An 18,977-nucleotide genomic window follows, 5' to 3' on the forward strand; every position below is an offset into this window, starting at 1 on the left:
ATCGTGATAGACAAGTGATTAATATCAATATATAATACATCTAATATAATATTCAATATAAAAATATTCACTGAAATCTGAGCAATAACCGCACAGCATTCTGGGAGATGTAGGCAAAGGAAAGGCTTTAGCAGCTACCTTTCACAGCTAGCTAAGTTAGCTGGGTGGCATCAAGTAACTCACTCTTTGGTTACCTAGCAACAACATGTTGAGTGACTTGTGCAGCAGCAGTTTCAGGTTTTGCCACCGTTCCTCATAACTACTCAAAAATTGAAAAAATTAAAAACGATTTGAAGGGAAAACTGGATAAAACATTAAAAGTTTGGTTGTACTTCAAATATTTGAAACTAAAATCTAATCAATTATTAATATCGACTGATAAGAAACACTTCTATCAGGATCTGTTTTTTTAGCCATCGTACATCCCTAACTGGCTAACAAGTCTGGGTTGAGTTGAAACCTTTTTGCCAGCAAACCGCGCCTCTAGGAAAGGATCCACCAGGTTCTTCTTGTTTTCCTCTCCTCCAAAGATCCCTTTCAACGTCTGGACAAATGCATCATCCACTGAAAAAGAGAAAACAAGGCGTTATTTGTTTTATCAGACAGAGATTCGTGATCTGATTGATTTCGTCTCGTCTTACTCTGGGGAATGTCCTCAGCCCTGAACACCTTTAAGGACAGCGTGGCCCACCGCAGGGTGACCCCTGCTGGCAGCAGCAGGTTGCTCTCTATGTCGTCCTGGTCGTCATTTGATTCCCTCTTTTCCACCTACAGTCAGAACAGAATCCAAAAATAAAATAAATGGAAAATGGGAGCAGATTCTGTGGTTGGTAGTGAAATTGAGGCACATGTAGAATCAGTGACTACATACCGGAGGCTCGTCTCCTGTTCCCACAACAAACAGGCTGACTTTGAGGTAGCCTTTAGCGCCGGAGCTGGAGTCATCTGGGTCATTCAACAGGAGCCACTTCCTCATCACACAATGGGCTGCAGAATGACCACAAATATGATCAGGACATGAGAACCACAGATTCCCTGGCCTCTTTCACTTGGCAGCAAGCAGAGAAAGATTCAAGCGCTCCTTGGCGGTTTTCAGTCCATACTGATGCGATTTCACAGTCGCTGGAGTTTTATGATGAAACGCTTCCATTCCAGTACAAATGTGCTGTGTTGGATTGAAATCTCGTGACCGTTGAGGCCGTTGGGGGACAGTAAATTCACTGTCAAGTTCAGGAAACCAGTGGACTCATTTGAGATTTGTGACAAGGCGTGTTATCCTGCTGGACGATGAGCTGGACATCAGCAGCACAAACATGTTTAAATGTTGCTTAAAGGACCCAAAATGTGCCAAAAAAAATAAAAACATCCTCCACAACACCTGAACTGTTGATGCAAGGCAGGGTGGATCCATGCTTTTATGCTTAAGGTGAAGTTGCGTCTGAAGCTAAAGGCAGCGCTTTTCCAATCAATCATTATCCAGTTTTGGTCAGTCTGTGTGAGCTGCTGTCTGTTTCCTGAACCTCTCTGTCAGGAGTGGCCCCTAGTGTCAATGTCTGCTGGCACAGGCCATTTGTTTCAACGTTGTGTTTTGTTCAGAGATGATATTCTGTATTCCTTGACTGTTTCCCATGTATGATGTTAAAATCAGTCATTCTCCTCTGATAAGGATTTTTCATCTTCATCGTTTTTCTCCCCACTGGATATTTTCTCCTTTTTGGACCAATATGTAAAGCCAACAGAGTTTTGGTTTGAAATTTCTGAAACTCCCAAATAACAAATGAACAGACTGCATATCTGATGAAGCGCTGGTGAGCGTGTATTGTACTGATGGACAGTTTTGGCTGTTTCAGTTAGCTACAGCTTATATTTTATTAGAGATTTGTTTAGTTGTCCGAGTTTACACAGTCAGATTAACAAATATGTAAAGGCAGCGTTAGCACAATGAATGCTGCTTTGCTCCAAGTCAGATGTATTTTTAGAAACATACAGGAAGAGACACATGAACACAGCAGCAACTTGTTGTCACTAGAACCTTGCAGTATAGGAGCCAATGTTGTTTTCCTGTCATTTTTTCAACCCTTGCTCATTCAGAGTATAGAAGGCAAATACTGCAAAGTTTTTTTATTGTTTGTAGTTTTAGCCTCGTTTTGGATTTATATATACATGCCGTCGCATGTGTTAGCCATTCAATTACATGCGTTTCTGGATGCCTTACCCTGGGATTTATATGGAGTGAAAATAGTCTCCATATTTTCACTCCACAGATTTATATCTTGTTTAAAGTTGAAACTGCTTGCTGTAGTCAGTACACACTGCTTGTTTAAATCTGAACAAAACAGAACAAAACAGGAGCTTTTCTGTGCCATCTATAGTGAACTCACCCATGTTTATTATTGTGAAGAGTTCGGAGATCATGTCTGAAGGATTTTTTGAACCAAGGTCTGGTGTGATTTCTTTGAGTTTTTCACATTTGTACTTTGAGTTTTGCAGAAAACCATTTCAAAATAACTCTCAGAGTCAGACTGAAGAGGTTCAGACACCTGGAGTTCTATTGGAACTTCAACAGAAAACTTGGAATTTCTACAGCTGTTACAGCTAAATGTCTGAAAAATGACAAATTTTTCTACAAAATGCCAAAAATAACATGTGATCATGAGGGCTTCGGACTGCGCTGCCCCGACCTTCACCAGGCAACAATTAGTTTCTCTCTCTCCGAGAACTACTTCAGCATTTTCATAACAACATCGAAAGCTACATATTGACTTATAGATAGAAAGTTGGGTAACACTTTATTTGACTGGGTGTGCATAAGGCTGACATAACGCTGTCATAAACATGACATAACACCTGTCATGTACATGAAGGAGTCTTTATGAATGTCTATGACTGTTGTCATGAAGTGTCATTCAGTAAATAATAACACTTTTAATGCAAAGTTGCTTTAAAAGTTGCATTGAAAGTCCATTAAAAGTACCAATTTTGCATTAAAGTGTCATTATTTACCGAATGAAACTTCATGAGAACATTCACAAAGACAGGTGTTATGTCATGTTTATGACAGAGTCATGTCGGTGTTATGCATACCCCGTAAAATAAAGTGTTACCAAAAGGTGTTTTTAAAAATCCTCTTAAATTCCCTCCAGAAGTGACAAAAAAGAACAAAACTTTCAAACAACATGGACTTGAAAAACACTTAACTCTGTGTGAACATACCTGGTTCATCATAAACATAACCAATGTCCAGCTGCGTGAAAAAAACAAGGAGAGGCCTGGTTGAGACACAAACACTTATAAAAATTAATAAGTATGAGCGGTCGCCACTTAATACTTACCATGAATTCACCCATAAGGCTGTCTGCCCTCAGCGAATATGAATTATACACCTATAAATAAAACAATCAGGTTTTATGCTGGAGCATCCACATGGACGGACAGAAAACCACAACATTTCCATGAGCTGCACCAACCCTGAAGCTGATGTTCTGTTCAAACAAATCCGACGGCAGCATATGAACGTTGTAGAAGAAGATCTGCAAGAAACCAACAACCAATCACACGAGGATCCACGAGAGCCGGAGCAGAACAACAAGCAGGAACACTTAAGCTTGTATCGTTTAAGTTAGATCGGAAAAAAGATGAAACCTCGTCAAAAAACGGGTTGTTTCCCTTCTTGATCCTCGTCCGGTGGGTCTGTCCACACACATGGACCTTCACCACAGGCTTGATGTTATTTCCGGACAGCTGACGGGCTTCCACGACCCGAACACGGATCTGGAGGACAGAGTGGATCAGTTCATGAGTGGACTGCATGTAAAGAAACAACAGGATTAGAGGGGAAGTAGGTAACACAACATAGTCATGTCACCATGTAAGTTCACACAATCACCTGTCTATTCAAGATTACTTAAATCATCTTGTTTGAACAGAACGCGTTTAATCATGGCCGGAAAAAAACAACAACAAAAAATAGCTGTCTTTCTGTAGCAGAATTCTTCGATGTTTTTACCTTGTAGGGTGAAAGTCGAGATTCTGAGAGAAACAATTCAGACGTTTTTCAAACTGAAAAAGCTGCAGAAGTGGTTTTCAGTGATTACTGATTTAATCAGAATACTGTTTGATTAAATCAGTGATCCGTTGACCCGGTCTGGGTCACCAGGAGTGCAGAAAATGCCTTCAGGATTTAAAAAATGTGCTTTAACTGAAGAATTTTAGGGTTACGCTATTCTACAGATGACAGATGTGTTGACACACACCAGCTGAAAATGTGTAAAGGAAAAAAAACAACAACAAAAAAACACCTTTGAATTGAATTCTTCTGTAAATGCAGGAGGATCGTCTCACAAAAAGAGAAAACAAGTCAAAGTTAAATTGAAGGAGATTTACATAGTTGTGAAAAAAGGTTTCAACGAAATCACAGATGCTAATCTTTGTTTTATGTTTTTCTAGTTTATCAGAGTCACTAATTAGTTATTCATGACTTTCTGTTTCCATGGAGCATAAACACACTGTGACAGAAGCCTCATTTCTCTCGGCTCCTGACCGCTGAGCTGGACAACAACCCACATTTATCCTTCCACCACACAGAGAGGAGCTCTGCCAGGACAGCTCATTTCCCTGGACGATAAATCGTCCCAGAAGTTATTATGATAAACAATAATATTGTTGTTCCAAGACCATTTTCACATAATATGATGTAAATGGCATAATAATGCAAGAACACATTCTCAAACATCAATAAAGTTTAAATCTAACAAACATTTAACACTGGAAGTGAAATACATTTTAAATATCCAGAATAAAAAAAGAAAATAACAGAAACAGCAAATAAAACTGAAAAGTTGAGCCCAATGAACCATAATGAAGACTTTTGTTGGCAGAATGACAAGAAAAACAATCCTGTAAATGGAAGTCATCGAGCTGGCTTTAACTCGTCATGTGATTAATTGATTCATTGGTTATTGTAACAGTAATGATTTGTAACAGGCTTAATGATGAGTAGGATGGCAATGAAGCTAAACCTCCAAACTCACCTTGACAGATTCCTGAAAATCTTCACATCTTGGTTTTACCAAGTTTCCATAGCTACCGCTGGATGCACCGACAATATGCTTTAGTGTGATATGCTTAAAACTATTTGGCAACAGATATTCAAGGTGGTGTTTTTGGGTGAAGCAAGTCTCACATCCACTGTTATGTACAGTGGAGGATATGTGATGCTGTGGGCCTTTTCCTTTCCCAAAGTCAGAGTCATGGCCTCATGAGTTGTTTGAAATACCAGATAAACCCGCTGGGCTGGAACACAACCTGCTCCCACCAATGACTTTGTTAAAAACAGTTATTTCTTAATAGAGGATTTGCTCCACTCTTTATGAATTGAAGTTAAAATGTTTGATTCTTGTACATTTTTCAGTAAGGAATTATTCTACTGCAACACAACTGGATGATTTGAAGAAGCATATGCATTTCAGTTCTGAAGTCATGAAAAATTATTACCAAAATGTCCATAAATAAAAACTACTGAACTGACCTGGAAGTCCTGGGGTTTATTGGCAAGTCGGTGGCGACTCTGCGCCCGGTTCAGCCTCTGGCGAAGAGCCCCAGCCTGACCAGAGGACGAAGGGGCTCCAGCTGGGCCACTCTGGGCCCCGTCTGGAACAGTCTCATTCCCCTCTTCATCCTCACCCCCTCCTGCTAGGCACCAAAGACAGAAAAGACCTGAGATTCAGCAAACTAAATCCAGTCGTGCAGCAATGCTTCACTATGAAACAAACAGACCGGCGTCCACTGCAGCATTTCCATCTTGGGGGTCATTGGGGTTCGGCACGGCATTGGCTGGAGGGTCATAGGCAATCACCAGGTCTATCGTAGCCTACAGGGAAATGAGAACCTGCTCAGCTCTTTTCATTCGACTTGTTTAACGTTACTTTTACAATACAACACTCACTCCGATCCCCTTCCCGCTCTCATTGACCAGAGGAACATTTTTGCATGGCAGAGATCTCGATTTTCCAGAGGCAAGGTCTCGCAGAGAAACCTTAGTGGACCCAAGGAATCTACAAATCAAAAACAGCAAACAGAATTGTTTCCATGTTGTAAGGTAAAAGTCAGCATGCCTGCTTTGCTGATTTTATTCCGTAACATCCAGTCTGCAGACCGGCTTGGCTGCAGTCGGTCAGGATGTCTTCGGTGACAGGGACAGTGGATATGCTGATGTGTTCTCAGCTGAGGTCACATTCACAGAAAGAGCCCAGAGAGGGAAACCACCCAGAGCTAACAAGCCCTGCCTTTCACAGACAAACAAAACTCACCACGAGGAATATCATTTCACTCTTCAATCTGTCTGCCCGGGATTCTGCACACTGCTAGTGTCCAAACAGCTGAGAACTACCAGAGTTGGTGACTTCATCACCTGCTGTATGTGGAGGTGAGGCTGCAGCGTTGGGACCTCGTCGTACACTGAGCTGTGTGAACAGCAGGGCTGGTGGAGTGGTTCATGGATTCTCATGTCTTGTTGGATCATGTGCTGCCGCCCTGCTGTTACCAAGATGATTATCAGTAATACTCTAAATAATAATTAAAATTGAGAAGTTCTTCATCAACCTTTTACAGCTGGAGTATGCAACTTTAAAAAAATATATCTATGTTTTTTACATATTTGTTGAAACTATGTTGTGACAACTTGGTATGAGAGATAATCTGAAAAAACTGAACTCCTCTGTCTTCTCCCGGTGCCAACTAGAAGCAACCAATCAGAGACGGGGGCGGGTCTTGGTGCTTGTCACCCCGGCCCCTTCTTCTCTGCTACCGCTACAGCTTTTCCCTATCGGCAGAGCCTGTTGTGAATGCTAATGCTAGTTAGCATAGCCACTTATGATGGCAGACAACAGTTTTCCTCTTACAGCGAGTTGTTTCTCCGCCATTAGCCCATTTAGTAGAGAACATGACGTTGATTGACAGCGCCAAGCCCCTCCTCCTGGCTCTGATTGGTTGTTTTTTTGTGCATTTCCTCAGGGTGGAGGAGATCCATCTTTTTACAGATTATCTGTCTCAAACTGTTACAACATGGTGAGAGTTAAGAAAAACATTTTTATAAAAGTTACATACTACACTTTTAATGGTTTAAAATCTTTCATGCGGGGTGCATTTGAATTTAGCCACCTTTAGCATTGTCAATTAAAATACAATGCAGTCAATTGATTTTATAAGTCACCCAGTTAGTAAGCTGAGCTTACAAAATGTCTAGAACTTAATCTCAGTATAAATCCAGAAGTTCAGTGAAGACATGAACACAAGACTAAGGAGGATAAGAAGAAGAAAATAATGACCTGCTTGACTGGGTAGGACATATTGCGACATGACATCACAGATACAAGATCCCGCCCTCTGATGGAGGGACAAAAGCTGCTCGTTGATATGACAACCACTGATTCTAGCTGGCAACTCGCTAAATCTTAAATGTACACCTGATATATAAAATGAAAGGGGATGAAGTGTTTTGCTACCAATTGTCAACACTGCGACAACTACATTACAAGTTCAGGAAAAAAAATTTATTAAAAGCAAATAACAATGGAGAGGGAAGTAGGTCAGTTATAGCTTGACCTTAGATCTGTAGACCAACCAAAAAGGTTTATAGTGGCAACTGGAAAGAGAGACAGATCTGTCATGTGGAGAATATGAAAAAGACTGTAGGGCCTCAATTGTGAGAGTAAATTGGAGCATGAATTTATTGGGCGGAGTCACAACTGGTCACTACACCGACACATAGGACACAATTTTAGACAAAACTAAAGTTAAAATCTTTGAAGCAAAAAGTAACGGTTGTTGTGCATGATTATTCCAAAGTGAGCGCAACAAACAAAAAAGAAGAAAAAAAGAAAAAAAAAGGTTTCACCTTTGTAAACTTTGAAGTGGGGGTCTCACACTGGGAAGAAAAATACCCAGAGGTCCTTTTAAAATTGAATTGTGTCAAGAGGATTTTTTAAAGGAGGAGCTCCAGGGAGATGAAGCTCTTGCATTGCTCCGTCACCAATTTCCCCTTCAGAGAACAAACCTGGATCATCTGCTGAATGGAGCACCAGTTCTGGATTCTAACTTGTTCAGTTCAATGAGTTTCTGTTGCACCACTTTCAGCTAAAAGAGTTCACTTATTAAGAGATCAAGTTGTACATTAAACCTGTATCCACCCATGATTAACAAACACCAGCATTAAGATGAGGGCACATTACAACAATTTCCTTCTAAACAGACAGTGAACAGCTTACAGAGAACATGCTGGGATTATGAACTTCCTCTGTAAATATCCAGTGGCTAAATCAGGCTATGAGTCTTTAGTTGAGCCGTGGTGAGTCAGAGAGAAATATGAGCAGGATATAATCCTTTGTATCACTTAATGGCTGAAGGTAAACAGTTCTTCCTTTGTCAACAAGCTGACTTATTCATATTCAGTTGACAGCAGTGCCACTTGTCCTTGTGGTCATAGCAAAACATTCATTTGGCTTCTTGTTCTCAGCAGAGATGAGAAACGCTTTAAAAACACTTGACGCAAAAAGGCCTCCAGTGTGTTTAGCTTTGGTTTAATAAAGAACAGAACATTCCAATTAACAGATGTCCATTTACTGTCTAAAACCTCTGATCATATAGTTAGAATGAGCTAGATATTAGACTCCCAAGTCCAAGACGAAGGATCACTTCCTCAGTGAGGAAAGCAGCAGCCTGAACACATGCAGTCTTTTGAACAGATCTTCACACATCCTTCAAACCCCGCCTCCCACCCCTCTACAACATTAGTCTGCTGCTGGAGTGACATCCCTATGTGGGACATAACAGCCCACTAATACATCTACTACACTAGCCCCCTTTTTTTTCAAGAAGCAGAGTCTCTTTGGCAAAGCCAGAGCACCAAACAGCCACAACACATTTAGTAAAAGAACAAGAATACTGGGTTTTCTATTGAACACAGAAGGAAGTGATGTAGAGTCATAGTTCTTTTTGATTCATCTTTTCTTCAGCTCTTAACCATAATGACTTAAATGAGTGGACCTCTCTCCCCAGTGTTAGCATGTTTGGTCAGAAACCAATGCTAAAGCTCTGGGTCATGGAGAGGGTATGAAGTTCTAAACTGAACAGAATTCATTTTTGTCCAGATCTTGATCTTCAAAGTGGATCCAATCCAGGTAACTTTACAGCTTGGCTCCACTTGTAAGGCATTACAATACGTACTTGTGAAGGTCACTTCCAGAGGTAATTTTGCCCTGAGGTGCTTTGAACTGTTTGTTTCATCTAGATGCCAAAACTGTAGGGGATTATGGCAAAAGTACATGACTTCTGTTTGCATAAAACCAGCTTGTATGGATGAGTTACAACTTGCAACATTTTCCCAGTGAAGTCAGTGTGGGTGTGGAGTGGTTGTTTTGCATTCCAAAAAAACTGAAGATCTGAATCCAGCTTAAAGCTTGAAGGGCAGCAAGTTGCCAGATAATCTGTATATATGTCTGAGTTAATGGTTGAATATTGATCTAGCATAAAGAGCTCTGATTGGTTGATGTGACTGGAAAAGTTCAATACAAATTCTGTTGTTTTTTTTTAACCATTCAGTAGATGCCCTCTGTCCTGAAGTTCAGCTCCAGTTGTCCTCAGTGCCAGGCTTTCAGTCACAAACCATTTCGCTGCTTCTTTCCAGCGATGAACTATAGAAAGCATAGTATCCTCTTTCTGTTCTGCTGCATGCAGCTCAGTGGTTACTGTAAACATCAGCCTCCACTTGTTTCCGTTTCTCTGTTCTCTTTCCAACTTGTTGCACAGAAACATGTCTGATCACCAGTGGAACCACACAGCCAACAATCCAATCAGACCCACTGTGCTGTGTGTGAGTGAAAGCATCCTTTCTATGGAGGCTCTCAACTTTGCCTAGTTTTTACAAGTGATAGTTTCTTGACCCTTCAGTAGCTCACCTTGATCTGCACTTGCACATTGGCAGTCAGAGTGATCTTCAAAGTAAAATTCATACTTGCATGGTTCTTTAAACCAAGCATCCAGTTGTGTTCAGGATTTTTGAAATAAAAGAGTCAGGTTGGACTTCTGTGGCCTACCCTAAGGAGAAATGTTCTGCCCAGAAGGAAGTGAAGGCATTCTTGTGCATTTGACAATGGCCAGCAGCCCTGTTCTGTTTCTGCTATTAGCTTTTTAGTCACACACACTTGGCAACAAGGAAAGACCACAGCTCTCAGCTGCCTCCATCGCCTCAAGGCCAGAGAAACAGGGAAAACCTGGGCAGAGCTAAAAGACTGAGGGGACAACCCTGAAATAATTTAATGTCCTGTTATGGGTTCTGTCTTTTCCTCTATCTCTTTTAGCCTCTTATGTGTGACTGCCATCAGTCACACATAAACAGACTGAAACTGATTAGACTACCCTTTGGGAGGGTACAGATCACAGACAAGAAAAAAGCTAAACTCTACAATCTTTGCCTCACTTGGTCACATCCCTAAGGTGAGCCAAGTGTGGCCCCAGCACTGGACAATGAATGTAACTCTACATCCCTGAGGTGAGCCAAGTGTGGCCCCACCACTGGACAATGAATGTAACTCTATATCCATTTCTACGACATGTATGGCTTGTAACATTTGATCATGTTTCGGCATCATCTCATTATTTTTCAAGGTAATTTACACTGAGGGGTTCTGGTCGGGTCCTGGGTAGTAAACAGAGACAAAATGAACTCCAACAGTCCCTTAAATTAAACTTTGAAGTTCAGCTACTTTATACTACTGAATTAGACTGATCTTCAGATCAGCCTGTCCAGCTCAAAATAACTTCTCTTAGGATTGCGAAAATGAGGCCTTTGACCTTGAAGAGAGGAGAAGTTAGAGAAATATCAGTGGATTAATGTCGCAAAGAGGTTGGGTTTTAGAAAACAGTCCAGCCATGTGGAAAGAGACAAATTTCCTGATGACTTCCTATTCAGGTCAGTGTGTCAGAGCTTTATTTTTTCAGTTGCCCCGTCTTACAGACACTTCCAGAATTATTCCTGAGGAAACATGGTGGATCCTAACTATGGTCGGGTGTGTATGCCATCTGAAAAAGGAAACCCGCTACAGACCCCTGACTTACAGGATTAGAAGGGTGTTGGTTTCAGCTTCACAGCATCGTATTTGGCAACATATCTGCTTTAAAACATAATATTCTTCTGATCTGCTAATGTGAGTACAGTTGCTGCATTCTTTAAGCCACCACAGAAACAATCTGGGTTGTCCATTTTCATGCCAATGCTCAGATCCCATTGGGGTAATTAAAGGAATTCCATTCTCATGCTTAAAACGCTCTGGATTCAGAGCTCTGATCTTTCCTACAAAGACATGATAACAGTTACACGTACAAGACTCTGCACTACAATGCTCTTTAAAAATAAAATCTGGTTATCAAGACCAACCTGTTGCCATGATAACAGGAAATAACCCATTAGCAGCTGGAAAACTATTTCAGAGAAAGCACTGCTCCCCTCTGCCAGCACAGTTTAAATCTTCTGGGAGTGTGTCAGGCAGGACAGCAGAGTGGAAAACTGAGCTCATGCTCTGGAAACGCACCTCCCTCCGAATGACTGCCCAGACACAAGGGAAACTTTTACTCAGCAAAGCACATGCAAAGAAAATTTGGATACAGCTTTACATATTTTATATTTATAAAAACAATTCTCTAACTCTGGGAGGTTCTTTCAGTATCAGACGAGTCTTTGTCACCATAACTAGTGATGGTCAACAAGGATAGAAAGTCTTTTGTGGTTGGCACAGATTGGACCCACATGTTTCTTTAATTAAAAGGCAACATCCAGTTAATGGCTGTAGTAGTTCACAGTGGTCGAGTTTCTTCCTGTTTGCAGCAGAAATTTTCAGCGTTCTGTAGACAAATCCAACTCAGACTGAAAACTAACAGAGAGGCATTGTTACTCAATCAAATTCTGTCATCCCACACCGTCCAGCAAGTCTCAGCATGGTGAAGTGGGTGTGATCGGGTGGATTCAGCCAATAACTTCATTTCTCTGAAATTGTCAAACTTTCCTTGAAAACTATTCATTAATCTCATTAATGTGTTTGGAAGATGAATCAGTGCTGCAGAGAGGCAGAAAGGTTTTCTAAAAACTCAGATTGTACAACGGCAACTTTAAGGTTTTATCAAAGGAAAGAGTTGATGCCGACTACCTCATTACTGAAATCCCTTTGTTGTGTAAAACCAACAGCAAGCCCAAGAAGCCTTCAGGCTGTATTTAACTCACTTATCTTTCCCAATCGTCTCGTAATCTTTCACAACCACGTCTAGCTGTGAGCCGGAGTCCAGCGGAACGCCTTTTAGATCAAACTCCAGCACCTGAAGGAACACGAAGAGTAAATACTGCTGTACTGGGACAATCTCATGATGATATTAAACTATTGATTGGTGTTGCTTTACAGTGAGGGGTCACTCTGATGGGGTCACAGTAATGATGTGCTGAGTTGGAGGAATGATGAGTGTTTCTGCTGATTACCTCATTCCAGACAGGGTTCACTTCATTGTCGATCGATTTGGTTTTCTTCTTCTCATCTGGAAGAGAAACGCTTCATGAAAACAGGAAGGTTGTCATCGTTGACAGATGATGATGATGATGATGAATTTGGGAGGAGTGCCTGAACCCAGGAAGCATCCTGCAACACTTGTTGATTGACATCAACTTTAGCTCAACTAGAATTATCAGGATTTAAAACTTTGGATCAAACATCTAAACGTTTCCACTACAGTTACAGTAATTTTGTAGCTTCAGGATAATTTTTTCCATAATTTCCAGCTCGTTTCTCTTAGTCATCACAATCGTGTGTGTGTGTGTGTGTGTGTGTGTGTGTGTGTGTGTGTGTGTGTGTGTGTGTTCCTGTGGATCCAGGATCAGCCACTCCCCAGCTGGCAATTTTAAAGTTTTTGTTTTACAACATAGGATCCTGTTTAGGTCAAATTAGCCACATGTATATCTTCAATTTAGCATTAATGAAATGTATAAATATAGCACATCAATCATGATCAAGTTTTAAATAAATATTTGTAATTTCTTTCTTTAAATTTCACCTAACTTTTTACAAAAACAAAATATTGGCTTTCAAATCAGTCTGAACATGGAACATTTGCCTTGAAATGAGACGTACCTTTGAAAGTCACAGAAACGATTGGGTCAGGACTGCCGAGTTTCTTTTTGGGGAGACCCGTGGCAGACTCTACTATGACCCGCAGCATGGCAGCGAACAGGTAGGACAAAAAAATAAAAGTTAGAAAGAAAAGTGGTTGTAGAAAAGGGAAAAGCTCTACAGGAAGTCCAGTTTCGGCATCCTCATTGCTCCATCACCGAGAAGAACACGAATGAACGTTTTATTTGCAAGAGTAGTTAGAGGAGGGGGGAGTGAGAGGGCGGGTCATGAGAGTCCAATTATCCAGACTACATGAGCTGCTGCCGGCGTGGAGGTCCGAGGAGGAGGAGGAGAAACGTGACCGAAGCAACTGCCGCTTTAAATATCTTACTAATTAATTAAATTATGTCATTATTGTTGTCAAATCCAAGATTACACAAAAACTAACCGGTTAACTCGCTCACTTAAATGTGTTGTCATTTGACTCCATCTAGCGGTCAAATTGGGAAACGCACCACTTAAAATGTTATACAGAAATGAGTAGAAAAAAAAAGATTTTAACGTTGTAACTGTTGATCAATAACAGCAGAGGATCTCAAAAAATAATGACAAATGAATAATTTAGGCATCACCACAGGAATTCAAGATTTTAATTAAATAGTTGTTTATTGTTCTAGGTCACTGAGCTGCTGTTTATGCCTGAGCGAACTGCAACTTAACTGGAGTTTAATTTGGGTTTTTGGAAGAGGGCGGTGTTGGTAGACCCCAGAAAAACTCACCTGACATCAGCAGCAGCTGAGGCAAACACTAATGATGCTCTATCCCAAACACAGATCTGAGTTCTTCTCAGTCTCTCGCTGCTGATGCAGTTAAGGATTGGACTATTCCAATTCAAAGCTCTCACATGTACATCAACATTTCCTGTTCTGAAGAGGCGGTTCTGCCTTCCAAGGCGGCTAATCAGGTAATGCACAACAGCTTGCTGCCCTTATGTTAACTGGGTAGGGACGTTTTGGGGCCTTTCAAAATAGAGAATAGCTGAAGTAGAACAAGATTCGCCAGCAGGTATTTATCCATCTTTTACATTTTTACAAACTTTGTGTTTTGGAAATGGAATAAACTTTATTCAGATAATCTGGATAAATATTGCCTTCATTGCATGTTACCCACTGGAAACATTTGACCTTTTTTTCCTCGGTAACTTTTCACCAAATCTCTACGACCGCAATAATGACACCTTAACTTTATCTGAGGTTCAGGTCCTCCAATTAAGGGGCGTTTCCTTCCGGACAAATCGCGACCGCTGATTGGTCAGTTGTTGATAAACCCGCTGTACTGATTGACATATGACGTCTTCTCCATTCACTCTTGTTTCACTTTTAAACTTAACTGGTGAAATATATTTACATTTCGATCATATATAAATTTATTGAGATTAATTTGTTTAGTTTTTCAAGGAACTGAGCAGCAGATCCTTCCAAAAAATGTTAGCCCTTTATTGTACTGTTGCAGAAGTACCACATGGGGGCGCTGCCTTCTCGCGAGAAGGCATCGCTTTTGCCGTAAAGGTTTAAAAACGGACGTTGTTTTTAACCTCCATAAAATACTGTAAAGTCAACAACGTTTTAATTGGTTGACATCAATATGTCAACGTTGTTTTACATTTTAATATTTGATATGGATATGTTTCAACTATTCGACTATGATCACCTTTACCTTCACTACTGACATTTGACATTGCACCAAAACCCATCATGTATGGGTAGAGATTAGTCAGGTAAGAAAAAGTGTGTTCCTGAAAGTGTCGAGCAAAGAAAATCTACACCATTCCACCAAACTTCAGATGTTTCACTACATCCTGTTCCATACATACGCAGGTAGACTGTCAGCAGCTGTGGATGAAAAAAACTGAAGGGAAGCTAAGACGTGTCGCCTGCCAAAATGTCATTCAGTTGCTCACCTTTGCTTTGTTAGAAAGGATAACATTTCAAAAACTCCCTGTAAGAGCTAAAGCTGACGACACCCAGGAAAAAGTTCTGGTTGCTGTGTGCTGTGAAGTCAGAACCTTGACCTGGGAACAACATCAAACACAACCTACCCAGTCTGAGTTGAATAGAGGCCAATTTAACCTAAATTAACCAATAATGTGTTACTCACAGGGTGCAAGCAGTCTGAAGAATCAGATCAAGCAGTCCAAAATGGAAACCAAGGCTGGGTACAGTAGAAAAATCAACTAAAACCCATAAAAAAGTTGTAAAGAGCTAAAATCTAATTAATAATTATGACTATAATTCTCATTTAATTCAAAAATACTTTAAGCCTAAAGGTGTAGCTCATAGTATTTAAGGTTCTTCAAAGAGTTATTGTTGATGGCTGTGGGCAGGAAGGATCTTCCGTAGCAGTCTGTGTTACAGTGACATTGAAGAAGCCTCTGACTGAAGATACTGTAACACAGTCTCCTGAAGAGGATCCATAATTTCCTTGATTTCATGAAGAATCTGTCTTGTATCATCTTCTCCAAAGGTCCCACAAACAGAGCCAGATCAGAGCCAGAACAGAGCCAGAACAGAGCCAGAACAGAGCCAGAACAGAGCCAGAACAGAGCCAGAACAGAGCCAGAACAGAGCCAGAACAGAGCCAGGCTTCTTCATCCTGGGTGATGAGAATAGGACAAATGTTTATTTTGACACATCTTCATTTGGCTTTGGACTGAAATGTAACTTAGTAAAATTTGAATGAACTTGATTTTTTTTGTATATTTGCTCTATATTCTTTGCAGATTGTCACCATGTTTTTGAATAAGTGGAGGAACATTCCCATCTACTCTTTCCTTTCACTTCTGGTGGCTTTCCAAAGCGTTCCACTGCAGGCCGCGTGGAGAAATGTGACAGCAATCTAACCAATATATAAAATAACTGGCTAATTTTCTATTTACCTCCACCTTTGCATGCTTCCAAAAATAAATCTGATTGGCTTTCATTTCCTTGCAATATTTACTTTTTGTTTTAGTTGTTACAATTGTATTTGTTGATGAAACTGTAATTCTTCATACTTCCAGTCATTATCCTCAGGTTTTCAGGATTGTTTATGAAAACCTTTTGTCAGTTCTGCCTGTTAATCATTAACCTACACATCGGAAAATGTCAACAACTGGACAGCTGGAGGTCAGGGTGACTCTGACCTGACATGTAGAAAAGTTATTTTAACCAGCCTCAAATGTTGTTGCTATTTTCTAGAGCATATCTTGATTTAATTCTGTCTTCAAGAAGAACTGCTGAATTTTCTGATGGGAGGGCAGACATCTTGGTAGGCAGTGAGTGAAGACATCACTAAACTGGGTGGTGATGCAGCTTTTTTATGGACTGCAACAAGTTTAGAATTAAGACTAAAACTTCTATCCTAAATATTTATTCAGGTTATCAAAATAAATGTTATAAAAATTGTTTATGTTTAGATATACATTTTTCAGTTTGTTTGTTGTAAGGAGTGAATGTGCCAAAGAAAGTTAATGAATGATATATTTCATTATTAGTGTTTCAACAGTCTGGCTTAATAAAAACCAAACATGTGAAGCTCAGTATTCTTGTTAAAAATGTTAGCAGCGTGAACATGCCAAAGTTCACTAGATTTACAACTTTTGGTTGAACCTCATCTCTTTTTTTTTTTTGCCCTTTTTCTTTCAAACTCACAGAAATAAACCCACAAATTTGCATGTTCAGACACTGATCCTCATTTTGCAAATATGCAAACATCTGTGAGTTCAGTCTGTAATTTTCATAGCTTAAATTCCTCTTTAACTTTTGAAACTTGTTACTTCAGTTTGGCTTGTGGTTTGGCTTTATTCCTTTATGTGCTAAACAATAGTAGCATTCATTATTTTATGCAAGAAGCCACATTCTTGTTTCAGTTATAAAAAAAAAGACACACACACACCCCCGCACACACACACACGACTGTGCTTGTTTTACATCCATAAAACTGAAGAAATGGCATGAAGTCAGCAAATAGTTGAAATTACAAATACATTTAGTGGTGCAGCTGCTGAGATCAAAAACATGTGTGGACGGATTTCTGACCGTTCACCTGCTGAGCCTCCAGATGGACTGACATTACGAGCTCATGAGAGCCCAGAGGAGGAAGTGGACTTTTTCTCCAAAAGCTGTAAAAAGCAGTATGTGTTCATTCAGAACATTTCTATATGTTGGGGGACAGCAGAAAGCACCACATCAATTCTGCTCTATCTTGGCTGCTACATACAAATTTCTGCACTATTTTAGAATTGTCGTTTAGTTCAATTTATTTTGCACAATTGAAATACAGATCATATATATTAAGAAAAAATAACAGTAATGATAACAATGCAGGAAGAAGCCGAAGCCCAGTGGGCTAACATAAAGCCTCCACCCAAACGGCATAGAAAAAATAATATCATCCAAGAATAATCCTTTATCAGTTGATCATAAATTTATGAAATACAATCATTTAAAAAGAAAACACAAAAATACATATAAAATTTAGTAATGGAAATTTAAATGAAATATGTAACAATATTTAACTAAGTACAGTTTTAAATGACGTTTAAGCTCTTTTATAGCTAGAGTCTGCCTATAAAGAGTTGTAGGTTTTGCAACGGCAGCAGAGGAAATGAAAAAAGCTGTTCAGTCCATTTTGATCAAATTTCTGTAAATTGTAGTCGACCAATTTACAGAAGAGTTCTGGATTCAATATGATGGAATGACACATATCTTTTTATAGTCTGTGATGAAGTGAGAGCTCTGGAGGAGTCAGCTGTCTGAAAAAATAAAAACAAACCGTCATCCTGCTACCACTTCCTGGTCTCTTCTTCATTGTTTCCATCAGTAACATCTGGCTGATCATGTGAAAAGTGTTTTCATTACAGTTTTGCTAAATTCACCTATTTCAAAACAGCCCATAAACCACCTCATCCTAACACAAAATCTTTTCCTTTTTTAAAAAAAATTTTTTTTAAATTGACGCCTTTCAATTAAACAAATTTACTTTTGAAATTTCATTTTCCTCAGTTCTATGGTTAATGGAAACACAGCTATTGTATTCCTGGTAAAGATGTTGTTCGGTTCAGGACTTTTCTCTTTGTTCCTGTTTTGGTTCTTTCCCTCTTCATAGCGTTAGCTTCCTTCATGGTTGAGCTGCTGCGTTACATTCAGTACGGTCAGATGTTAGAGATCGGGTAAAATCAGATCCAGTCATTTCAAACTTAAATTTCATGTTTGAACAGTTGTACCAAGCAAAGCGCAAAACAAGGACTGGTTTTTACCAGCCTACTACTGAACTTGTGTTCACGTTTAGAATTTTAAAAACATATTCTTATCTTCCTTCTCTCTCTGAATTCACTGAGACTCTGTTGCTGAGTCTTATGTTCTTTCAGTGTTGAGCTGCAATAAATCAGATGAGAATAAAAGACATCCTGGTGTCGTCACCAGGCTGGTTGTTCTGGAAGGAAGACTTAAGACAAGAATGTTTAAAGGAAAAAACAGAATTACACGCCAAGATTCATTTGAAATAAACCTACACCAGCTGACGAGCGAATGTGTGAGCTGAAGTGATCCTCCTGCTGTACGACGGGTTAACAAAGCAGCAGTTCAGCCGGCAGCGAGGCTGAACCGTCGACTTGGCCTCCAGCCGGTCCGATTCTTGGCTGGCCACAACTATGTCTCTTTCCAGATCCCATCTGTGTTTAGCGGTGAGGGATTCAAACGCTGTGTGACCGCTGCATATGTGTGCGAGCTTGCATGGGAGGATTTGTATGTGTGTGTGTGTTTGTGTGTGTGTGGGTGTGTGTGTTTGTGTGTG

The 18,977-nt window shown here is 40.0% G+C and overlaps 2 protein-coding genes across 7 annotated transcripts in view; one reads left to right on the top strand and one right to left on the bottom strand.

The window, feature by feature from the left end:
• LOC103142808 (myoferlin-like) overlaps positions 1-13,466 on the bottom strand; it is a 36,607-nt gene extending 23,141 nt beyond the window's left edge. For 3 of the 5 annotated variants that reach the window (XM_007559100.2, XM_016674929.1, XM_007559049.2), the window contains exons 1-13: positions 13,167-13,466; positions 12,521-12,576; positions 12,272-12,363; positions 5,945-6,053; positions 5,776-5,869; positions 5,528-5,691; positions 3,643-3,771; positions 3,468-3,530; positions 3,333-3,383; positions 3,214-3,244; positions 872-987; positions 642-768; positions 461-564 (exon numbers count right to left, since the gene is read on the bottom strand). In XM_007559100.2, the coding sequence (XP_007559162.1) occupies positions 461-564; positions 642-768; positions 872-987; positions 3,214-3,244; positions 3,333-3,383; positions 3,468-3,530; positions 3,643-3,771; positions 5,528-5,691; positions 5,776-5,869; positions 5,945-6,053; positions 12,272-12,363; positions 12,521-12,576; positions 13,167-13,254 (1,224 nt within the window). In that variant the 5' untranslated portion in view covers positions 13,255-13,466. The remainder of the gene's footprint in view (positions 1-460; positions 565-641; positions 769-871; positions 988-3,213; positions 3,245-3,332; positions 3,384-3,467; positions 3,531-3,642; positions 3,772-5,527; positions 5,692-5,775; positions 5,870-5,944; positions 6,054-12,271; positions 12,364-12,520; positions 12,577-13,166) is intronic. The other 2 variants (XM_016674930.1, XM_007559057.2) reach the window with 1 other exon arrangement.
• A 490-nt stretch (positions 13,467-13,956) lies between these two features.
• The window catches only part of fam20a (FAM20A golgi associated secretory pathway pseudokinase), a 27,474-nt gene continuing 22,453 nt past the window's right edge, over positions 13,957-18,977 (top strand). Inside the window, exon 1 of one of the 2 annotated variants that reach the window (XM_007559018.2) lies at positions 13,957-14,109. In XM_007559018.2, coding sequence (XP_007559080.1) covers positions 14,009-14,109 — 101 coding nt within the window. In that variant the 5' untranslated portion in view covers positions 13,957-14,008. Of the gene's footprint in view, positions 14,110-14,188; positions 14,211-18,977 lie in introns of those variants that run through there. The other variant, XM_007559028.2, reaches the window with a different exon arrangement.

Source organism: Poecilia formosa, unplaced genomic scaffold, assembly GCF_000485575.1.
Source record: "Poecilia formosa unplaced genomic scaffold, Poecilia_formosa-5.1.2 Scaffold4, whole genome shotgun sequence".
NCBI lineage: Eukaryota > Metazoa > Chordata > Actinopteri > Cyprinodontiformes > Poeciliidae > Poecilia > Poecilia formosa.